Here is a 22708-nt window from a genome sequence, read left to right on the forward strand (position 1 = left end):
TGTTGCCAGATGCGTTGTCTGGACTCAAAAATGGCTGGTGAGCAACAGCACCTTATGAATGAGGCTGCATCTCATTTCGTCCTCATAACAGCCCCAGATCTACATAAGCACCTTGTGTGTGTGCACCATAAGCCATCGTAGCACCACAGTTAGAAGCAAAAAATATTCAGCTCAGACTCAAGTCTCGAATGTAAGAGAAGACCCAACACCCGAAACAAAAGGATGCCTGTAAATCTTTTTTTTAAAGTCTGTCTTGATGAAGAAAATAGCATTTCGGTGTTATATCTAAAGCACTTTTGATCAAGGATATGGTTTAGTTTTCCAGAAGCCTTGTTGGAACTAGCCACTGAGGCAAAGTCAAAGTGTCCCCTTGCACTGCTAAACAGTGCAGAAGGACGCACGTTGTGTCAGGACAATCACAATTGCTAATGCCTCTATACTGTAACAGAATAATCATAATATGCATGTACAGTATACATACATGCTTATAAAGTATGAGATCAGGTCATTGTTTGCATGATTCAAAGGGATAAAATTCCATTAAGCTTGTTTCACACCAGTTTTACATGGTGGTTAAATATTTTCTGACTTTCCAGAGGGCTAAGACTTCCAAGCACTAGTTGAATCTACAATTGTAATAACTGTCATGGTGGTGTAGATTTTTAACCAAAGTAAGCTCAGGGGCTAGTGCCCATTATCTGATATGTATTGTTCTTTATTTGTACTTTTGTGTAATATTCCACATTTATATGCAATGTCAGACCGTGGTATTTAGTCGTAACGTTACAGGCGGAATCACTTCATGTTACTTGAGCAACAGGTCTGAAACGCCATACAGCTGATGTCATCTCCGAACGTGGTACATAACATTCCATAATTATTGCTTCGAACAGCGCAGTTTTGAAGGAACTTGCAGCACATGCAATGTAAGGAGAAACCACCGAAAATATCACAAAGTGACTGCAAAGTGTAAGGAGAGGACAGGCACACTGTACACGTGCTGCCTGCATCCGCATAAATTTGATCTATTTCAAGTTGCTTTTGAAAGTAAGAAAGTGCTTCTCAATATGTCGTCGTTGCACCAAAAACAGTAAACGTAACAAACCAAAACAACACTAAAAAGATGTACCTTTCCTTCATTGCCAACGCTGTAATCTGCCCGAAACACAGTAAGAAAAGGAATAATTAAGCACAATGCTACATTTTTTCATTATTAACCCCATCAATGGCAACAACAAATTCCATATTCTCACTTCTCATTCTATGATTTCTTTTCAATTTTTTCTTACAGGAAGTCACCATTACAATGGCACCATAACATAATGCAATATTTGTTAAAATCCATTCTTTAAAAAGAGCACCAGAGGCTGGTTCTTATTTCCAAGCACATCGCAGAACATGAATATATGTATATATAAAAAACGAACAGCATACAATTAATATTTCACTATGTAAATTCAGAGTGTTTACTATTTGCAAGTAAAATGTAGGTTGACACACAGTACGATTGCAGTAAACAGGCTTGCACCAGAAATTAAATTAAAAAATAGCTTTGACAATGATCAGAATAAATAATCGCATCCTGTATGTATGTTCGTATTCAATCTGTATATAAAACCTGTTCAAAACATCTTCAAAATCTGTTTGGAGCACCATTCTTGTTACAAAAAAACCCCCTAAAACATATACATATATACATATATATGTATACACGCACATACATATGCATATACATATTTATATATACACACAAACACACACATACACAAATACTCACAGTTAAAAACCCAACTGTAAACCCTCATCCTCATGATAGCTGAGATGACAAACATTAAAAACGAGGCGTATAAAAACAGAAAATGTATACGTTTAAAGATGACTGAGGTAAGGCAGCTGGAGAAAGGGGAAGGTGGGGGGAGGGTCACACCCAGCGGTTGTAAGGACCGGTGACTTGGGTGAGGGCGTATGAGGACATGGTGACGACCCCATCACGGGTGATAGTAAGGGCTCGGCGTGTGGGCACCTGCAGGAGGTTGCCCTCCTCAGGGAATGCCTCCTCCCTGTCCCCGCCTGCACCGCCGCCCTTGGCCTTCCTCCCCTTGAGCTTCCCTGGGCTGGCCTCGGCCCCACCCCCAGCCGCCAGCCCCAACCCCAGACGCTCCGCCTCCTCCTCCCTCTCGCGGGCCCGCTCTGCCATCTTGGCCTCCCACACGGCCAGCCCGTGGGCGGACTCGTTGAGGCTCTTGTGCTGGTAGAAGACCAGGGAGATGCGGGTCGGGTGGCTGCGGTTGGGCTTCCTGATGGGCGTTGTGGCATGCAGCTCCCGCCGGGCACACTCAATAAGAATAGAGCCATGAGAGGGTGCCACTGCCACCCCGCCAATGTCAGCGTCCAGGAAGTTGTGCTCGCTGTCCGACCATACCTCCTCGTCCTCGACACCCCCCGGCACCTGGCCTTGCAGGGGCAGCTGGGGGTCCAGGAGGCTACTGGGGTCATCCTTGCCCAGTGTGGCTCTGTGGTACCCGTTGGGCCTGCTTTTGAGGCCTTCAGGGGTTTTCGATGAGACCGTTTCAGGGGTGCTTTCATCTGGCGGCCGTAGGAGAGTGGACCTGCGATACTCCTCAGCCCCCTCCTCCGTTTTGAAGATATGGGAGTAGTCACGTCCCTCCTGGGGCTTCACACACACCGGCGAGCCTACCATCTGCTGGTTTAGGAGGAGTTTCTGCTCAGCAAGCCCAGGGGAGTAACCATTAATGGTGGGGGCTGGTGTGCCATATTTGAGAAGGGAAGGACCACAATTCTGGTTCCCTTGTAGGCTAAGATACCCATATGGGGAAAGAGGGACGCTGGGGCGAAGTGGTGAAAGTGCTTCCATGCCTGGGTCAGGTGTGACAGCTGACAGAGGGTATGGGCTGTTGAGGTTGGAGGGGGGGGCAGGGTTGTAATTCTCTACTACATAGTTTCCAGTGCCCGCTGGCTTGGGCAATTTGAATGAGCTGTAGTAGCTGTGAGGCTCCACTTTGAATGATGGTGACTGCTCGGCCGAAGTGCTCTTCGAACTCGCTGGGGTAACAAAGATGCCTGTTCCAAGGGAAGGGAAAGACACGCTTCTTGAGTATTGGATTCCAGACACCAAGAGCGCAGGGCCAGCATCCAACATCACCAATTCAAGTAAAAAAAAACACATTGTTAAACAAACCAAGATCACCATTGCTTACAAACTAAAAGGAAACACTTAAATATTACCTTTATGATTTCAGTGTAAGAGCTTTACTTTAATTTACTTATGTACACCCTCAAAACAGTACATGCATAGGACTAAGGATGTCTGTGGAGGGCCCAGAATGTCTTGGTGATGGTGATCACACAATAATGAGATGCTACAGCTGTTAGCAGTAGAGAAGGTAAGATGTTAACACTGAGCTCTCATAAACCTCCCTGACTAAACCCCGCACACTGCCAATGACAGCGAAGTGGGTCAGTTACCGTTTCCATTAAGGATTCCCCTGCCGGGCTCGGGCTTGGCCTTCACTGGGGTGACCTGCTTCCTGTCCTGGAGGCTCAGCTTCTCGGTGTTGGCCTTTTTGGCCTCCAGCTTCTTGCGACGGGCCGACTTGGCGGGCTCAGCCAGCAGCCGCACCTCACGCGGGAAGGAAGTCAGCACCTGGAGGGCTCCAGACTCCATCTTGGCCCACTGGCCCTCAGCGCGACCGAACTCATCCATCTCGGAGATCTTGTAGAGGGGCAGCACATGCAGCTGCTCATCCGCCGGGATGTTCCGCACCGCCCGGTTGTCCTCCTTTGTTAAAGTGCATACCTGTGCACCAGGACAGAGGACAGGGGATAGAGACTGTCATAACTGGTCAGGACTGTCAGGACTGGTTTCTAAGAAAGGAGACCTCCTGACCTGAGTGTAACCCCCATTTTCATCATTCTGTCACGTCCAGGCTAAGACGCGTGAGCGTGCTTTTGGTTTCTAACCGATTACCCTCTGCGAGGCTGCGTTCCTTGCCAAGGAATGTTCGGATCTGAGAGCTTGTTTAGGATCTTTGGAAAGTACCTCAAATGCTCAATTTCTCTCTGCTTATCCAATTACGGCCTGCTCTGGGCCATTGGTTTCCTTAACCACGCAGAGAAAAACTTTCTGAAAGACAGCTCATTCACAGGGTGACTGCTTGCCTTTAAACTGTGAGAATTCTGCAACTCTTAAGTGTTAAGACTCAGAGAGGTGTTAAGACTCAGCAAGTGTTAAGACTCTGTAAGTTGTAAGACCCAGTAAGTGCTGACACTTAGTAAGTTAGATTCTTTAAATGTTGAGACATAAGCTCAAACACATACCATGGTGTGTTAAGTGATAAGACTCAGTATCCCCTGAGACTCAGCACATGTTAAGACTAGCCCCTTTCACACATGCACTGGACGCTGGAACGTATCCGGCCCTTAGCCGGAGGAGCTGTATGTGAGAATGCAAATGTCCGAATCAGTCGGGCCGGACATGTGACGGACTTTGTTCTGCCAGCTCCCTAACATAGTCCGCCTCATGTCGGAGTGAGTCCATGTGTGAATAGAGCAGGTAACGTTCCAGAGAATCCACCGCGAGTGGGCGTGTTGATGACGTTTCTATTATGTGACTGGCACGAAACCGGAAGAATACAAACATCTGCCTCGTACTCTTTTCCGCGCGCCTGTACATTGCTTTCCACTGTTTCATTGACATTGCGGATATGTCCAAATACATGCTATTTTGAGTACAATGATCATTAAAGAGATAGTTAGCTATAGCTATACTGCCAAAACTTGTCTCTTACGATGATTAATAACGTTGGTTTGTAGTTTATTATCTGGTTAGTAGCTAGCTAAGCTGTAGCTAAGTAATAGTGATAGGTATAGTGAGATAGGTGAACTGGTGACCTAACATTACATAGCGAACAACAAAAACTTACCTTATTGTTATAATACATGTAAAATTAATAATAAGTTATGTGTACTGGTAGCACCATTGGATGGCTATGTGTGATTTTTTTTATAGGCTACCCAGAAGTACAATAGCTATGTTCACCTTCTCCTCCTCCGTGCCACATTATGTACCCGTACCACCAAAAGGTAAGGAACTGAAAAGAAAAAAACTGAAAATACTTAAACTCGTGAATGCTTTTTGTGAACTCGTCAATACTTTTCCCTCGTGAGAATGCAAGTGGCGTCTAACTGGAAAATACCACAAGGAAATCTGGACGTTTCTAAACTCACAATGATTTCAAGTGACTATGTAACATACTACAAATGTAATTATTAATGGTCGCATACTGGGTACTACACTGAAAAATAGCATGCAGTATACAGTATATACTTGTGTAGTACGCAGTACACAGTACGCAATAGGCGGTTTCGAATACAGCCACTGTGATTTCTGCAGCGTACTTTTTGCGTCATGTCCTGCCTCCTGCACACTCTACCCAGGCGCCACCCCTCACCTAAACCAAACCGGAATATTTCCTGTAGGTGAGAACGTGTCTGTCACGGACAATCTCCTGTTGCGTGCTACATGTGTGAAAGGGCAATTCCGGCCAAGTTGCGGACCTGATTCTCTGCACTTTGTCCGGAGTTCATATGTGAAAATGGCTACTGAGTAAGAGTTCAGATACAAGATCAAATACATACCACAGTGTGTTAAGAGTAACACTCTTAAGTGTTGAGACTGTCAGTTTTAAGACTCTGTCACTTAAGACTCAGTGCTTATTGAGACTCAGTAAACACTCTGTAAGCACTGAGACTCAGTAAATGCTCAGACTTAAGCTTAAGCACATACCACGGTGCTCCCATTTTTCATGTTGTGTGTATCTTTGTGGGCGTGTGCACAGAAGTCCACGCAGGCTGTCACTCCCGAAAAGGGCTTGCCCTCCTTTAGGCCCAGCCGACAGTCCAGGCCCGCATGCTCCTGCTCCACCTGTGAAAGGAGGCGCAGACACCTCAGAGTCAGAGCAGTAGTGCGCGTGGCAAGGCTAACACAGAGACAATAAGGCGTGAGACAATGACGGCTAAAGAAAACACAGTTTATTAAAGAGTTAAATAGTGTGTTGGAATGATTAATACTCTTGACTTGCAGATGTTCTCATCATTAATGGGGCGGCCCGGAAAAGCGAGATGAACTTTGTGAGATGAATGCAAAATTCATCAAAAATGTCACAGAACTCAAAACAGTACGAGTTAACTAAGCAAATGCTTGGCACTGCTCTCAGGAACACACATGTGTTGAGTATCCTGCCCTTGCAGGGTTCCAGATATGCAGCAGCTTCCAGTTTTCCTTCAACCTCAGCCCCTAATTGCTCATTTAAAGCCATTATGGAAAGCAGTCCACTCACGAGCCCCCTGACTGGTAACTCTAAAACCAGTGAGACTATTAGCCTACCCATGACACATAGAGACTTTGGTGTGGAATTGGCTGGGCTAATGCTGAGTGCGGGGACATCCTGATGAAATAATGCATGCAATGACCGAACTGTAAAATATTAACAAAGGAGAGGGTGTCGGTGGAACTGGGGGGGGATAAGGGGCTCTGGGGGCATGCTGTCCCAGGTGAACTAAAATTAAAAACTGAAAATAACTTCAATTATGGGTACTTTTGAGAGAGGTTTTTGTGAGCTTTTGTGTGTTAAGAACATTAATTACACAATTTGACAAGAAAAAAAAACATCAATATTGGCAAGAAATGAACGTGCAGTGTAAATAAAAGCAAGCTACAACTAGAAGATTAAAATTCAGAAAATATATTTCCTTTCTTTTTGGAAAAAATGTGCTGAAGGTGAAGGTTTTTGATATTTCTGTTAAGAAAACAGATGTCCCCCCGAGTTCTGGATACAGCTGGATACAGCAGCTCTGGATACATATCATATTCAGGTGACCTACCTGGTTCTGAAATGCCTCTGGAGCCAGCTTCTTATATACAGGTGCCAGATCTGTGGCCAGATTCTGAAGATTATTCTCCAGCTTCTCCTCCTGTGAACACATAACGACAGCAAGATGAAGGTCATTATGAAATATACTCAATGTTGGAATATAGGTCTTTTCAATGCTTGTTTTGAAACTTTTTCATCCTTTTATGGGTTATTTTGCAACTAACTTCTGTATTTAGCTTTATGACAAACAGCCTGCTGGAGACACAGGAGCTGGAGAGAACTGACTGGTTGATCTTGTTAGCTTTGGCAGGAGGTCCAGTAAACCATACACTAAGCCAATGTGTGAAGCCTGAAGTGAAACAGTCAAAGATACTGTGAGAAATTATAGTAACTTCTGATCAGACATGGTTCAGAATAAGAGAACTGTGGAACCTGACGGACTTACTATCGTAGTTACAAAGGAAGCTCCACGCCTCTGGTGCCTGGTTACAGTTGAAGGCGAGAGCAATTGATTAAGGCAGGCGACAGCCATCAATTGTAAAATACAACCAGGAGTGGACAATTGGCGACCACCACCAGACAAAGGGGCCTTTAGCATCAACACCAAGCATCTGATTTGCATTGGGAGCATAGGTTGATGTTGCAACATTGTAAACCTATTGTCTGTTGCTGTTTGTTTCATGGTAACAGTTCAAACAAGTTCTTTAACAAAGAGTTAAAGCTTTGCAGGCAGAAATGCTGCCGGATTCCATCTCCACCAAATAAAGCTTTTCTCCAAGCGCACTTTTGGTCCGGTTTTTTACTTTTAAAATTATAAGAAAATCCAACAATACCAGCTCACCCCCATTGTGCACCCCTCCTTTCCAACTGGTCTCTCACCGTGACATCTACTAGAATTGTGCAGGAGCGCAGGGCGTGATCAATGCAGTCCGATGATGCATAGGCATAGCAACATTACTGTTATTCACACTACAAGTCGCCCAGCCACTACAGTGTACTAAGTTCCTATTGGAGGATGGGCGTGGCTTCACCAACGTCATCCAAGTGACTGGCAGGCGCCTCATGAGTCAGTGTCCAAGAGCAGACCGCCCCACCCTCGGCACAACCAAGCCAGTCTATTCTGTCAATATGAGCTCAGCTGATGACACCGCTGGGATCGAACCTGGGCTGTGGGGGTGATCTTGTACTCAAAGCAAGTGTCTTAACCAGGGGAGATCTGAGTGCTTTTTACTTCCTCATATCTAATCAGCCATGAAAAGAGATACTTAGCTCTCTGAGGTGGGCGATGCCCCATGTGAAAAAGGCACCACTGGTGTGCCCTAGCACGTTGTTTGGATGAGACAGACCTACCCAGTTACTGAATCCAAAAAGAGGGCTGTATAAAGGAGAAAAGCACATAAGATCTGATCTGATGCCCCCCTACTGACAGACACTAACACGCACAGCTCTTAAATTTAGCATACAATATACTGAATGGTTGGGTGTCTCTAAGTGCTCGAAGAGTGAGTGGTATGTTCCTGTGTCTTGTGAAAGAACTGGATGTCCCACAGTCATGACCCCTAACTTCCCCTATGGAGAGAAGGTTCTCATCAATAATAATCTCTTTCACACTGTGATTCTGCACTACGTCACACTTCCTTAGCAGGCACTCCTATTCAGGGCGATTTACATGGCTTACAATTTCTACATAATATCCATTTATGATTGATGCATAATGAGAAAGTTCAGGTTAAGAACCCTGCCCAAGGGTACAAAATCAATGCCTCACCTGGGAGGTGTACCTGTAACCTCTGTGTTACAAGCCCTGCTCCTTAACCTCTATACCATACTGCTACATCCACACTAATACCGCTGTTCTGCACGTGCTAAAACCCCTTACAAACAGTGTAGGGACTTCTGTGCCTCTCTATCAACAGCAAAACAACTCAACGCACCTCTAATTCCTCTAATTACAGCCCACAATTCCACTGGGAGGGGCATGGACATGCACTAATATTAAAGATACCGTGAGGCCTGTGAGCCGAGGTGGTTCTGGATCAGGGCTCAGAACCCAAAGGTTGAGGATTCAGCTCTCAGTTCAGGCTTTGCCTTGGTGCCCCTGGGTTCTGCCCTGGTGTACCAAATTGCTTCAGTAAACATCCAACTGTGTGAGTGGAGATGTGTAAGCTATGTAAGCTGCTTCAGATAACTGCATCTGCTAAGGAAGTATAATAACACCTTGTACTGGAATGTACTAATTAAATCTGTCTGCTCATACAGAGCAGAGTGAATGCAGTTAACTAAAGAAGAACTTGAAATCACATCACATTATTTTCATTCAGCAGATGCTCTTATCCAGAGAAACATACAATTTTAACTATTTATACAGCTGGACATCTACTGAGACAACTGTGAGTTAAGCACATTTCCAAACGGCACAACAGCTTTGGCTTAGCTTTGTGGAATCAAACCAGTAACCTTCTGGTTATGAGCCCTGCCACTACACCACACAGCTGTCCAGTTAGACATACTGAGAAAACGTAAGGATTACTGGAATACACTGACTTTCTCAAAACAATACTAGGCAGATTTTCATCAGTTCTACCATTAAAAATGGATTTCATGCTAAAATCTCATAGTACCTTTAATTGTAGGCAACATAAATGAAAGGCTACAGTTGAAATGGTTTAATGCCAACAATCTTCACCCTGCATATTACTGTTATTAAGGTTTGCCTGGGAGGTAGGGAGGCATTTTGGCCATGTTCGATAGTAACAGCAGGCAGTTACAGGCGGTACGACGTGTATCGTGGCTCTGGCCATGACTGTGTGTGTGGTGCTCTGATAAAGGCCCTGCCCACCTCCAGGGGGTAGTCTCCCAGCAACCGGAACTTGCGCGGCACCTTGCTGCGGGCGAACTTGCAGCCGTTGAAGTACATGCTCCAGGAGCAGCCGAAGGAGAAGGAGGCGCCACAGGTCTCTGGGTCCAGGCCCTGGCAGGCGCAGGTTCGGCTGTGGAGGGAGGGAAGAGGAGCTGTGGTGAACGCCTGAAATGACTGGACGATGCTCCAGTCCTATGCGACCGTCCTGGACCCCCAGGTCACAGATCACACCGTGCCCATGTGCCTGGATGTGACTGCTCCTCCCATGTAAGAGGGGATTTGCTCTCACAATCATGCAATGCAGAACATAGGTGCAGTGACAATGTTTTGCCACTAAGGCAGGGCCGGCTCCTGGCATTGGCGGTATAGGCAAATGCTAGGGGTGCCGTCCATCGATAGGGGCGCCCCAAATGAGGGAAGAAAAAAAATCAAAATTTTCAACTTTTTCTATTTTTTACTAGTACTATTGTACAACAACATACCTACTTAGCCTATTTTCTGGGTTGCCCGCAGCATCACCCTGATGCATTGCCAGCCCCCCCCTGGACTTACCTGGTTGTGGGATGGGCAAGTTATCTGAGCTAGTGACTGTGAAACGTGACACGGTTAGGCTAACATCAGTAGCATAATCATGTCAAAAAGACCGAAGCCCTCTCGTGCCCAGGGAAGAAAAAGAAGAAGACAAGAGGAGGAAAAATGGGAAGCAGACAGAGGTAATGTGATGAATGAATAGTTTATCTATTGCATAGTAATACTAGTTACCGTTGGAGCAGGGTGTTACTAGCTTACTTTGGATGATAGTAACGTTCGCTAATTTAAAAAATAGCTAGAGTTAATGTCAGTTATTCCCACCTTAAATTCGTAGGGAAAGTTGAAAAGACTATTCAGGTGTTTGGGGAATAACCTACAACATAATTTTGAGAAATACACTTTTTCCTTTAAGTGTGCTACACGAACCATCCACTGTTTGCCTCAAGAAACCAGGCATACATTTTTATTGACAACTTAGTCTAGTTAGCAAACCTTAGCACTGCTTGTAATAGTCAATTAAAATGCTTTTCCTTTTCCATCCCCTTTCGTAATTAATAGTTATAACTGTAGGGCAGGGAGATAAAACGATAAAACAATATTTATCACAATATAATTTTCCTCAATATAAATACAGCAAATGTTCGATATAATTAATTTCCATGCTTAGATAGCAGGCACAGAAATTAATCATGAACTGCCAATCATGTCGCAGGAATAAAGGTATGCATTGCGCCATTTAGGTTGCACGGTGAGAGGTATAAATTCAGGCCAGCATGTCGTATTGTTTACAGACACAGTGGCTGACAGGCTTGTAGTTGGAGCGGAATAAGCAAAATTGAGCGACACCGAAGAAAAAGCAGTGCCCATGACCAGCTGAAAGGACGAAGACATCGTCAACAAGAAAGGTCACTCAACTTCAGTAGTTTGGAGATATTTTGGCTATTTACAATCTGACAAAAAACAGAGCAGCGTGCACTGCAAACTGCCGAAGACACGTGACATCAAAGACAGGCAACAGCACAAACCTGTTTCATCATTTGAAATAATATCACCCGTTAGAACCGACAGAAAGTAAGAAATTACAGTTCCCAAACGAGTTTTGTTAGTGGACCCTCGACAAGCACCAGACCAGTACCCAGTGCGACTACCCAGCAGCAAACGATTGTATCCGCATTTTCCAGCACCGTGCCTTACGATAAAAAAATGAAAAGACACAAAGACATCACTAATGCAATTGCATATTGCATTGCAAAATACATTCTTCCCATTAGCACTGTCAAAAATGAGGGATTCAAGTAGCTTATCAGCTGTCACAGGGCAGCTTTAAAACCTGAGACTGTAGACAGTCTTGTCTTTCTTGCCCGTAACTTGAAGGGTAATGGCTTTGCTTCTTTAAAACTTGTAGAGAAGATACTGACCACAGTTGAGATTTTTCTTTTATCTATTTATTTTGTTTACACTGTCAGCTAAAACACTTACAAAATGTTTCAACCCGTCTGTACAAAGGGTTTGGCACGCTGACCAGAATTAAGATTTCTTTGTCTATTTATTGTTTTATTTATTGACATTATCCTTTAAAACACTTAGCAGTCTGAGTCATCTTACATGTGTGCTGTATCACACTGCAGCACTTAATTTTTCTACTAAGATATTTATTTTGTTGAGGAAAAAGGACTGAAAAAGGATTTTACTTAATTTTACGTTTAATTTAACATGCGTAAATTCCAATTGCTGCTATCAGTGGAAATGCTGATGATGCAAGGGGCTGCGCTCGCACCTTCTGTCACAACTCACACACAGAGCAGACACTAAAATGAATTAAGCATGCACTCGTCTCCGTCTGTATGTAGCTTCAAATTTTATTTTTAGCTCTAAATAAATTACCGAGGTCATAGCTGGTTATGGACATGCTACAGACCAGAATGACCCCTTTTTACATTACACCCTGGCCGATGGTAACAAAGAGCAACGCAGTCTAGGTACCCACCACATTCTTGTGACAGGTCTACATCAGATGCTGAAGGCAGAGGCTACCTGTAAGTCGCTGCATGGCCACTCTGGGTATTTGCTCCACATTTCTGTGACATGTCTGGAGTATGTGAATCAGTGTGCAGCCCCAGTGCACTGTGGGTACTCACTCTTCGTTGAGGGCACAGCGGCGGCTGGTGGGCGAGCCGTATTTGCACAGCGTTTGGGTCAGCTCCTGGTACAGTTTGTCGGCGACGGTGCGTGGGATGCCCTCCCAGGCCAGGATGAGGATGACCACCACAGCGTTCTGGCAGCAGTGCCCTGCCCGCTGCCGCACCAGGCACAGTAGCTTCTCCTCCTCACTGCTCCGCCGAATAACCTGCCACAGGCATGCATATACAGGCACACACACGCATATGGGAAAACACACATACACGCGCACACACACACACACACACATACGGAGACATACACATGCATAGAGAGACACATACACACACACACACACACACACACACACACATACAGAAAGACACACATACAGTGACACATACACATGCACAGACCCCATATACACATTGGGACACATACACACGCGCATACACATAGAGGCACACATACACAAACATATTTTATGTAAGTCAGCAACATGACATCTGAGGAAAGGAACCGACCCCCCCCACGATAACAAGGTGGAAACCGGCTCTTACTACTGACAACAAACTATGTGATGTTTGTGATTGTTTGAAAAAGTTTGGTCCAAAGAAAATCTCAACATGCAAGCCACCACTGATGAGCAAGTGGTGGTTTATGAACAGCCCCCTGTGCTTGCAGAACTTCACTGCTTAGTGATTTTTTCCTGAAAAAGTTCCTTTCCACATTGTTTAAACATGCTGTGTATATTTCAGTGGTAGCCCAAATGCTAAAAAGGTAGCACATCCCACAAATAAAGATGAGTTTCAGTGGAGTGGCTCCTTCTCATTGAGGAGGAGAAGCCACTGCACTGAAACAGCCCGTCTGTCTGTTGTCGACACCCCGCGGGCAGCGAGAGCTGCCTCCATGTCGTCGGCCCTCATCCTACTAGACCTGTCCACCGCATTTGACACTGTGAACCACCAGATCCTCCTGTCCACCCTCGCTGAACTGGGCATCACCAGCACTGCACTTTGCTGGTTTGAGTCCTACCTCATAGACAGATCATTTCAGGTATCCTGGAGGGGAAGGGAGTCCAAGCCCCACTGGGTTACCACTGGGGTACCTCAGGGATCGGTGCTTGGCCCCGTCCTCTTCTCTGTATATACAACTGCTCTGGGTCCCATCATCCAGGCACATGGCTTCTCCTACCGATGACACCCAGCTCTACCTCTCGTTCCAACCTGATGACCTCACTGTCTCAGCACGGAACCTGGGGGTAGTGATTGATGACCAGCTAAAATTTACTGACCACATCACTATGACTACCAGATCATGCAGATTTGCCCTGTACAATATCAGGAAAATCAGGCCCTACCTATCCGAGCATGCTGCGCAGCTCCTTGTCCAGGCACTGGTCATCTCAAGACTGGACTACTGCAATGCTCTTTTGCCCAGCCTACCTGCATGCACTATCAAACCTCTGTTGTTGATATAGAACACAGCTGCACGTCTGGTTTTCAACCAACCAAAAAGGGCTCATGTTACACCCCTCTTAGTCTCACTCCACTGGCTCCCTGTAGCTGCTCGCATCATGTTCAAGGCCAACAAAACTGCACCTAAGTACTTGAACTCACTGCTACAACCTTATGTTCCCTCCTGACTGCTACAATCTGCCGCTAAACGGTGCCGGTGATCCCGCCGCATCGTGGCGTTAAATCACTACCCAGGACTTTCTCTGCCATTGTCCCCTGGTGGTGGAATGAACTTCCACACCTCATCCGTTCTGCTGAGTCCCTCTCTGTCTTCAAGAAACATCTGAAGACACCGCTCATGAAAATGATGTGTTTCGGCTATCTAACCTTCATCAGTCTTCATCACATACTCTCTAATGAAGGCTGGATAGGCAAAATGCGTTAGCACTTCAATTCAAAAGTACTCAGTCATTTTCATCTTTATTTGTGGAATGTGCCACCTTGTTCTCTTTTGAGCTACAACTGAATCAATGATTTTTTGGGCCCAGCATTCCTCATGGAATAATACACATCTATTGTGATGCACATTCTTCTTCTATCCCCCTTGTACATGTTTCAGATTGGAAATTGAAAGCCAGTACAATTTATTTTCAAAATTGAAAATGAACTGATAGGTGCACTGGTTCCATGTTCCATGAAAAGTCTGAACAGTCACACTGTTTCATGTTCCAGTCTTTAAAGTGCTGAGGATTTATGGTATTAATGCTATGTATATAACAGCAGCAGTATTATATGCATTATCATAAGCATATTCAATTAATACAGAAATATTTCATTAAAACTGTGTTTATTCTGCTTGCAATGAGCATAGCATAATCTGCCCATGTGAAAGGCACTTAGGGAAGATCACTTACCCATTTGGCAATGGGACAGCCCTGGGAGCTCCGGCCCTCCTTCCCCGTGTACACCACCACCTCCACCCGCACAGCCTTGCCTTTCTCTCCATACCTGCACCCCCCCAGACACACAGAACCATGAGGAGCTACGCCTTGAAACACACACACAACATGAGGAACTACACCCCCCATATACACATAGGTATGATGAGCCTTTCTGTCCATGCATAAACCCCAAATCCACCCAGCTCGGCTTACAGAACTCCATCAAAAAAGTTTATGTCCATACCTACTGTACACCCCAAAAACACACATGGTTCAAGATGAGGAAGATTCATCACCCAGCAACTGAACAGTGAACTATCGACTTTTATTCTCTGTATTTCAAAGGTGAGTTCGAGTGAGCTATTGGAATCCCTCTGATCCTAACCTTACCTCATCATCTAGCAAGTTCAGTATTTGTTTGTGTATCAAGGTCAAGACAGCTTACACAAACTAATATAGGGGGTTTATAAGAAATCGACTTACTTCACATAACTTAAATATACAGAGAATATTTGATCAAAGTGACATCACTGGGTACAAATACATAACATTTTGTGTGAAGATGAGGTATTGCTTTCAAGGAGAATATAGGAACATAAACAGCTTAGAGTCATTCTGAAGGTTTTTGTGCACACCCAGGTCAGTGAGAAGCTAAATACACATAATTTCACAAATAACAAAAAAACATACTTTGTTCCAGGGTGAGATTCATAGTGAAAATAGACGAATACCACTTATGTAGGCTTCAGAAACTGTAAAGTTAGAGGCTGCCGAGGAGACTCCTGGGATAGAACCCTGGAGGTTTCTTGTAGGTGAGTGTAGTCAGCTTAACAGAGCTCTCCTTTCTGTGCAGCCCCAGTAAATAAAATACACTATGAGGGGAAAGAGTGTAGCAGCAGGCAAGCAGGTGCTGCACAATGGTCTAAAGTGCCTGTATAGCAGTCCACAATGGCTGCACAGCAGTCTACAGTGGTTGCACTGTCTTATGCTAACGTTCGGTCCATATGGTGAGAAGACAGCTCAGCATTTCCAAAAGAGCAACTCTGAACCCAAGGACCTCAAAAGAAAAATGCTCAGGCTTTGGTATGATGTAAAATATTCACAAAGACAGGGCCAGGGTTTACTGCTCAGACTTGAGTTCAGCAAGGCTACAGCCCCTGTCCTGACGCTAAATGGTATGAACAATTGCCAGCCTCAACAGAGATCACCTCTCTTTGCCATCTGATTCAGATTAAGCTGCAGATTTAGCTTATCTCAAAGAGGTCTTTAAGATCCTCCTTTCTTTGTAGCAGCTTACTGGTATTTTTCACCGCATTTCAAATCGTCAAAATACCGACAAAGACATATCTAAGAATAACAAATAAATATCAGTAAAATTATTCAGTAATATATATATATATTCAAATTAAGTTAAGTTAAATACTGGAATTAGATCTCTGCATGGACTTTAGTCCACCGGTGTGTACATCTGTAAATAATAATGCAACAGATACACACTGTCCAGGAGGATCCTCAATTTCAGATACACATGCACACTCTCTAATGGTACCTCATATATGAATATACCTGATATTCTCACCTAGGACGATTCATTCTTTAATCACTTAATGGGTACTTCCCAAGTTCCACTTGTTAGTAATGTTGCTTCATTGGACTAGGCAGCTACCCAAAACTAATCCTTCTGCCAATTCAGGTGTTCACCTCATATTATCACATGTCATATGATCTCTTGCCCCAGTTATGTCTTTATGTGTCATGTTGATAAAGTTGGATTTGACCGCCGTTTCAAGATAACACACTTTATTATGTCATAATGTTATGTATCATGAACAACACACTGAGAATGCTTAATAAAGCCTTTATGCCATGCTTATGTAAGCTTTATGTATGCTTTATGCAGTGGTGGCAGGTGAGCTGGAAACAGGGGTAGGGGAAACATTACCTTTAAATCTATCATTGCTTTCAACCTGTTCCCCTTTATCCTCCTTGATTAACAATAAAACAAATAATTCACAGAATAATTGACACCAATTGTAAATAGAGTAAATGATTATGCTATGCGAAACAGCGCAGATTGTCTGTTGTTTGTGTGCTTGCGAAAGCTACAACGTGAAATTGTTCAATTAACAAGGATGGCATTTATCGATGTAAATTACGTTAAATGCTCATGACACATCACAGCTTTTGTAAGGTCTGTGTTCTAAACGTTATTGTTCATTGCACTCAACCTAACCTGAAAGTTTATTCTCAGTAATTTAAATAGACATTTAACTACATTTAGCTCCGTTTTGTAATTTGAATTTTTTTAACACAAGAAAGCTATAATTTGAAACATTTAAGAGAAAGCTTTGGGATTACTTGCCACTTAATTATTCAAATTGCCATCCTTGTTATTTTGAGCATTTAAAGAAATTTAAATGCTCAAAATAACAAACTACAGACAATCTGTGCTGCTTCGCAAGCATAATCATTTACTCTATTTACAATTGGTGTCAACTATTGTGAATTCTTTGTTTTATTGTTAATCAAGGAGGATAAAGGGAAACAGGTTGAAAGTAATGATAGATTTAAAGGTAATGTTTCCCCTACCCCTGTTTCCAGCTCACCCGCCACCACTGGCTTTATGGTGTTGTACTTAATACAACAAAAATGAGACCCCTGAGCAGAAGGTTCTCCTCATGATCAAGCAGTGAAAAAGTGTGATGCTGAGCAATGTGACTCACCTGTCCTCCATCATTTCCCTCACAGCAGCAACAGTCGGGCCAGATCCTAGATGGGTATAGTATGGCCCCTCTTCCTTCTCGATGATTTGCTCTGTGGAGAGAGGTGAACGTTTACTTTCAACAAACATAGATTCACATACATGAATTCAATGAACAAACAGAGACTGATCTCTTGACATTCAAATCAGTGACTACAACAATGAGCGTTGCAGCCTCAGTGCAGTGCCATATTGCCAAGTAATAAGAAAAGTTTTCAGTGTTTTTTCAGAGAATATTTCAATTCTTGTGCAAAGAGCACTGTCAATCACACTGTAGAACACCCCAAAACAAATGGATTACTGCGAAGGTCACTGCATTGGATACTGTCAAGTAAATATTTAGACCTCATGTAGAGGTTAAACCACATAATCAGCAACTTTTGTACATTTGGTCAGCTTGCATAAATGGACCAGGTGGTGTGTACAGGTCTGACTTACCCACACAGTCACAGTTGGGGAAATCCACTCCTTTTTTGGATGGGGTGTCCATCAAATTCTTGGTTGGGGTGTCCAGGAACTTCAGAGGGGACTCCAGGAAGCTGTCCAGGGTGTTTTTGGTGGGGGTGGATTCCCCAGGGAAGTCTGGCTCCCCTCCCTCAGTGTTGTGGGTCTGCGTGGACAACACTGTCACAGAGCCGGATGTTTCCACCTTGAAGAGCCCCTCACCAATAGCAGACGACGACCTCTGGATGAAGCTGTTGGCCACCACTGGTGATTGGTCACCATTGCTGGCTGTGGGCCCGTGGACCAAGCCTTGGCTGGTTGTGCTGGTCACTGTGGGGCCAGCCCACGGGGAAGCACCGTGATGTAGCGTGTTGCCAGGCTGAGGCACCTGAGTGATCATGTCACACCGTGGAGGGTCTGGGTGACCATTCCGAGGAATGGAGCTCCCATGGAGGTTCCATACTGGGCACCGTTTGTGGGAGTCCAGGGCAGCCATCGGCTCAGGGATCCCGTGGCTGAAGCCATTCTGACTCACAGCCCCCGGTGAGGGCTGCCGCTCTAAGTGCTCTTTCTCAGTGTCCTGGCGGGAGTCACCAAGGCGGTAAAGCCGACACCTCTGCTGGTATGCCTCGGCCAGGTATCTTTTGAGGTCCATCTGGGCCTGCGGAAGGAACAGTCGGTGATGTCCTGCCACTTTCTGCTGCAGCAACACCTTCTGGACCTTCGTCTTGTGCGGGGCCTTGCCATTGGGCGTCCTTTTTGGGAAGTGGGGACTGCTGTTGTTCTGCAAATGCCCCCAGGTCTCCCCCTCGACCACCACTCCTGCCTTCTTCTTCGGCACCCTGGGTTTAGGAGGCGTCATTTTGGGCTTCTTCAGGGGTGACTTTTGTGAGTCGTGGAACAGCGGGTGGCAGTTGTTCTTAGTGATCCGGGCCGGTGATCGCTGGAGAGGTCTGTTCTCCAGAGGCTGAGGTGGCCAGACGGCGCCCTGCTTGTGACTCGACTCAATGATGAAGGCAAGCTGCGCCAGCTGGGCCGCCACTTCTTCCTCGTCCTTGTTCCTCATGATCCTGTGAAGGGGCAAGGCCCCGGCCACATCTGCGCGTCCCTCAAAAGTGCCATCTAACCTCTCTGCCTGCCAAAGTGCTTGCTCTCCTTTCACATTCGGGTCTCTCTCATGGTCACAGAAGTGCTTTTCATAGTTGGTGCGGGGAGACATCTTGTCTGCTTCTGAGGTGGCCTCTAAGAGATCCTGCAGGGACAGTTTGCCTGTGGTGGGCAGGCTCTGGGGGCCGAGGGCGGAATTGTTCTGCTTGTCTAATGGAGGTTGAATGACAGAGGTCTGGTGGGATGCTGAGCTGATGACAGGGACTTTGTTTGAAAACAAACCTGATGCCGACTTGCTTTCCTGCAGATGTGCGTCCGTGCCCAAAGCCAAACTCAGGGAGTTCCTGTTGTCCGGACTCTGGCTGAGATCAACCACTGGTAGGGGGGCTGCCAATGGGGTGACCGCGAGTTGGGTCAGGGCCTCGATGGCAATGGCCTGCTCAATACTGATGTTCCTCTGCTTGACCAGGGACTCGAGGCCTGACAGGGAGAGCCTCTGTGGGTCTCCTCCATGGGGACAGTCATCACTTGTCAAACTGATAGCAGCGTTTTTTGGGCAAGCGTCGTGACCTGCGGTTTCATTGCGCTCTTGTTTGCCGGGGCGCAGAGGCCCACAGAGCCGCTCCTCTAGCCCCTTCCTGTCGGAGATTGAGAAACAGACAACAGCTGCCAACGTGGACAGTGCATCCTCATAGTCCCCACCTTCCGAAAACCCTGGGCTTGGCTCACCATCGGTTTGCCCCCATGGCTCTTCCAACTTGATCTTCTTTGGGGGGACAGGCGCATCCAGCAGGGGTGCGGGATTCAGCGCAAGGCTGGAGTTGGGCCAGGTGGGGAAAGTTCTTTTGGGCTCAGCCGAGGAGCCTGCACCACCTGTCCGCCCCTCGCCATGGGGTCTCACACGCTCGAGGCCCTTGACACACTGGTGGAAACGAAGGCTCTCGTCCTCTCCGGCCTTCTGGTCCCAGATCGCGGCCGGGTCGCCCTGTGGCCGCCCAGGCTCTGGTGGCAGTGCATGAGCCTGTGAGGCGTGACCCGGCTCGGGCGCTGGGCAGGGAGGCTCCATCTGCTCCGGTTGCGTGCCATTTACTAGGGTTCCTGCTGGCTCAACCTGGGCAGGAGACAGAGAAGAAGCAAAGTGTCTCAAACAGAAAGCTTTATTTGTGGTGACACAACAAGTCTGGCACAAGAACAATGCAGCAAAACGGTCCAATGAGTAACAGGGCTTGGGATAACAGACGGCTGCACAGCGGGTTGAAGAGAAACCCAGCACTAAGTGGAAATATGCATAAGCATAACGCCAGAGCAACAACGCTGCCTGCGCGTACTAACAGACCAGGAGCCTCGTATCTCACCCTTCCAACACAGTTAAAAAACTACAGAGGAAAATGGGTTATTAGATCATTCCAAGAACAGAAGCGCAGAAAATAAACATGGATGAGGAAACAAAATGGGCTGACCCACTGACTGTTTCCAATACAACTAATAGCATTCATAAAATATCTAATGCTGTCACATGTTCATATCTCCCTTGGCTCTACAGCACATGCTGTTTATCCTCACCTGAAACCTGAAACCAAAACGGCATTCAGACGAGAACTGGGAAACCTGGAGTGTTTTTGCATGCCCAAAATCACTTACTGTACATTAACTATCATTACCTTGCATTCACACTTTTCCATTGCCATAATAGATAATGGAGAGCTCCACAGACATAAGTTCTGCGTTCTTCGCCTCTTCTGGCTGGACTGACACCTGATGACTGCCAAACCCTCGTATTTCTGTTTAGAATACCGATACTACACACGTTTGGCTCATTAAGTCTGAAAAAGCAGACCAATGTAAGCCTACAAAAATATAATGTATTTTTGTGCTTTAGCTCATGTTAAGCTTACCACTGTGTTTTTCAGCGTCACCTCACAAGCAAATATGTAATCAAAGGTGCACCCGATGAGCAGCACACTTTCAAATGTACATTTAGATTACAGGAAAAAGGACATCCATACACAATGAGGAACTACATAAGAAAAACATTTTTAATGTGCTATATTTTTATACAAAAGTAATCCAGAATTATATAGCTATATAATAGTTTCTTGGAAGCATCAGGTTCATTGTTGAAATATCTGGCAGGTGCTAACGTATATTTGAAAACTGCTGCATAAGCACTTGACAAAATGAGATAATGTGTACATAACTCTGTAGACAATATAAATTTACGCTAATATGAGCATATGGGATGCTGAGAAAGAGCATATGGGATGCTGATGAGTTGAGAGTTCAAATCTGCCCGCTTGCATCACCGCAGTAGGTAACTGGGGCCATGTTTCCCTGTGAAATGCCAGGCCACGTGGCAAAACCAAGACAAGCCTGTTCAAAACCAAACCAGCCACAATTGTATAAACAGTCACCTACTGAGTGTATGCCCAGTGTATTATGCAACCAGACTAACCAAAGCTATTACAGTTCTAGCATAAACACAAAATGCATCAACATGTTTCGCTATGGTTAAAACCAATCTCCATATATGACTTCCTTTATAAACTCTTCAGTCACTACTGAAAATGCTTTCAATGAAACAATGCCACATGTTTCCCTGGACTCAGTCAACATTTGTCCTTAAATGTGATGCTTTATTATAAATTATGTTTTACTTTGACTTTTATATTTTAATCTGATAAATAATGTAAGTAGTCCCTTTCCCCACAAAATTTGTTGAGTTCAGAAATCACCAAAATAAATGTCAGAAATCTGTTTTTGTATTGAAAAAAGTACCACTTCTTTTCATTTGTCAATAACACAGTGTAGCCCACTCACCAGTGCTTCACCCATCTCTGGGGTCCCTCACACCGTGCTTCACCCATCTCTGGGGTCCTCACCCCACCCCGCCTTGAACCCGGGTCTACAGGGTACCAACCATGCGACTTTGACCGCGACGCCAAAGAGCCAGGCTCGTTGGTATGGCAGTCAGAGCGCATACTCAACCGTAGTGACGGCACTCCGTCACACACAGACAATAAAAGTCACAATTCTGGACAGATGTTGCACTAAGTTACATATTTGTAAATATTTGTTTCTGAAAATAGGTGCATCTTCTCGTGATAAGCTTTATTAACAGTGCTACCACCTGCAAATGGAAGGCAATAAATTGTCTTGTGCACCAGAATTAAACTTCAATATAACACATATAACCTTCATTACATTTAAAGAATAGTCTTCTGTGATGTCTATTACTGTAATGTGTGGTCTACTTACTGTAAGAATAAAAGTAGCCAATGGCAATTATTGCACACTCACAATAGTTGTGGACTATGTATTTTGGCTTTCTTAGCATCTTTGCATTGCTGGATCATACCACTCACTGATAATTTACTTTCAAGAAAGCCAGTGGAGAGATGTATTGATACAAGCTTGTATAATTATTACATTTTAATAACTACTGAATAGGCTAGCAGTGCATAAAATTTGACTAAAACCGAGAGGACAGCACTACAAAGATGAAAAGATACAAAGCTTGCCAAAATTCACCCAAACAAACGGGATCTAAAACATCTCAAACTAATTTGCTGTGCCATGAGGCGTGATTGTTCACCACA

General features: G+C 45.0%; 1 protein-coding gene across 1 annotated transcript in view; it reads right to left on the reverse strand.

The window, feature by feature from the left end:
- Positions 1 to 1822: 1822 nt before the first annotated feature.
- The window catches only part of tet1 (tet methylcytosine dioxygenase 1), a 59826-nt gene continuing 38940 nt past the window's right edge, over positions 1823 to 22708 (reverse strand). Inside the window, exons 5-13 of the mRNA XM_036547312.1 lie at positions 18000 to 20223; positions 17524 to 17614; positions 14774 to 14867; positions 12423 to 12631; positions 9733 to 9883; positions 6904 to 6993; positions 5807 to 5944; positions 3487 to 3817; positions 1823 to 3081 (exon numbers count right to left, since the gene is read on the reverse strand). Of these exons, the coding sequence (XP_036403205.1) occupies positions 1922 to 3081; positions 3487 to 3817; positions 5807 to 5944; positions 6904 to 6993; positions 9733 to 9883; positions 12423 to 12631; positions 14774 to 14867; positions 17524 to 17614; positions 18000 to 20223 (4488 nt within the window). The 3' untranslated portion in view covers positions 1823 to 1921. The remainder of the gene's footprint in view (positions 3082 to 3486; positions 3818 to 5806; positions 5945 to 6903; positions 6994 to 9732; positions 9884 to 12422; positions 12632 to 14773; positions 14868 to 17523; positions 17615 to 17999; positions 20224 to 22708) is intronic.

This window comes from Megalops cyprinoides, chromosome 15 (genome assembly GCF_013368585.1).
Source record: "Megalops cyprinoides isolate fMegCyp1 chromosome 15, fMegCyp1.pri, whole genome shotgun sequence".
Taxonomy (NCBI): Eukaryota; Metazoa; Chordata; class Actinopteri; order Elopiformes; family Megalopidae; genus Megalops; species Megalops cyprinoides.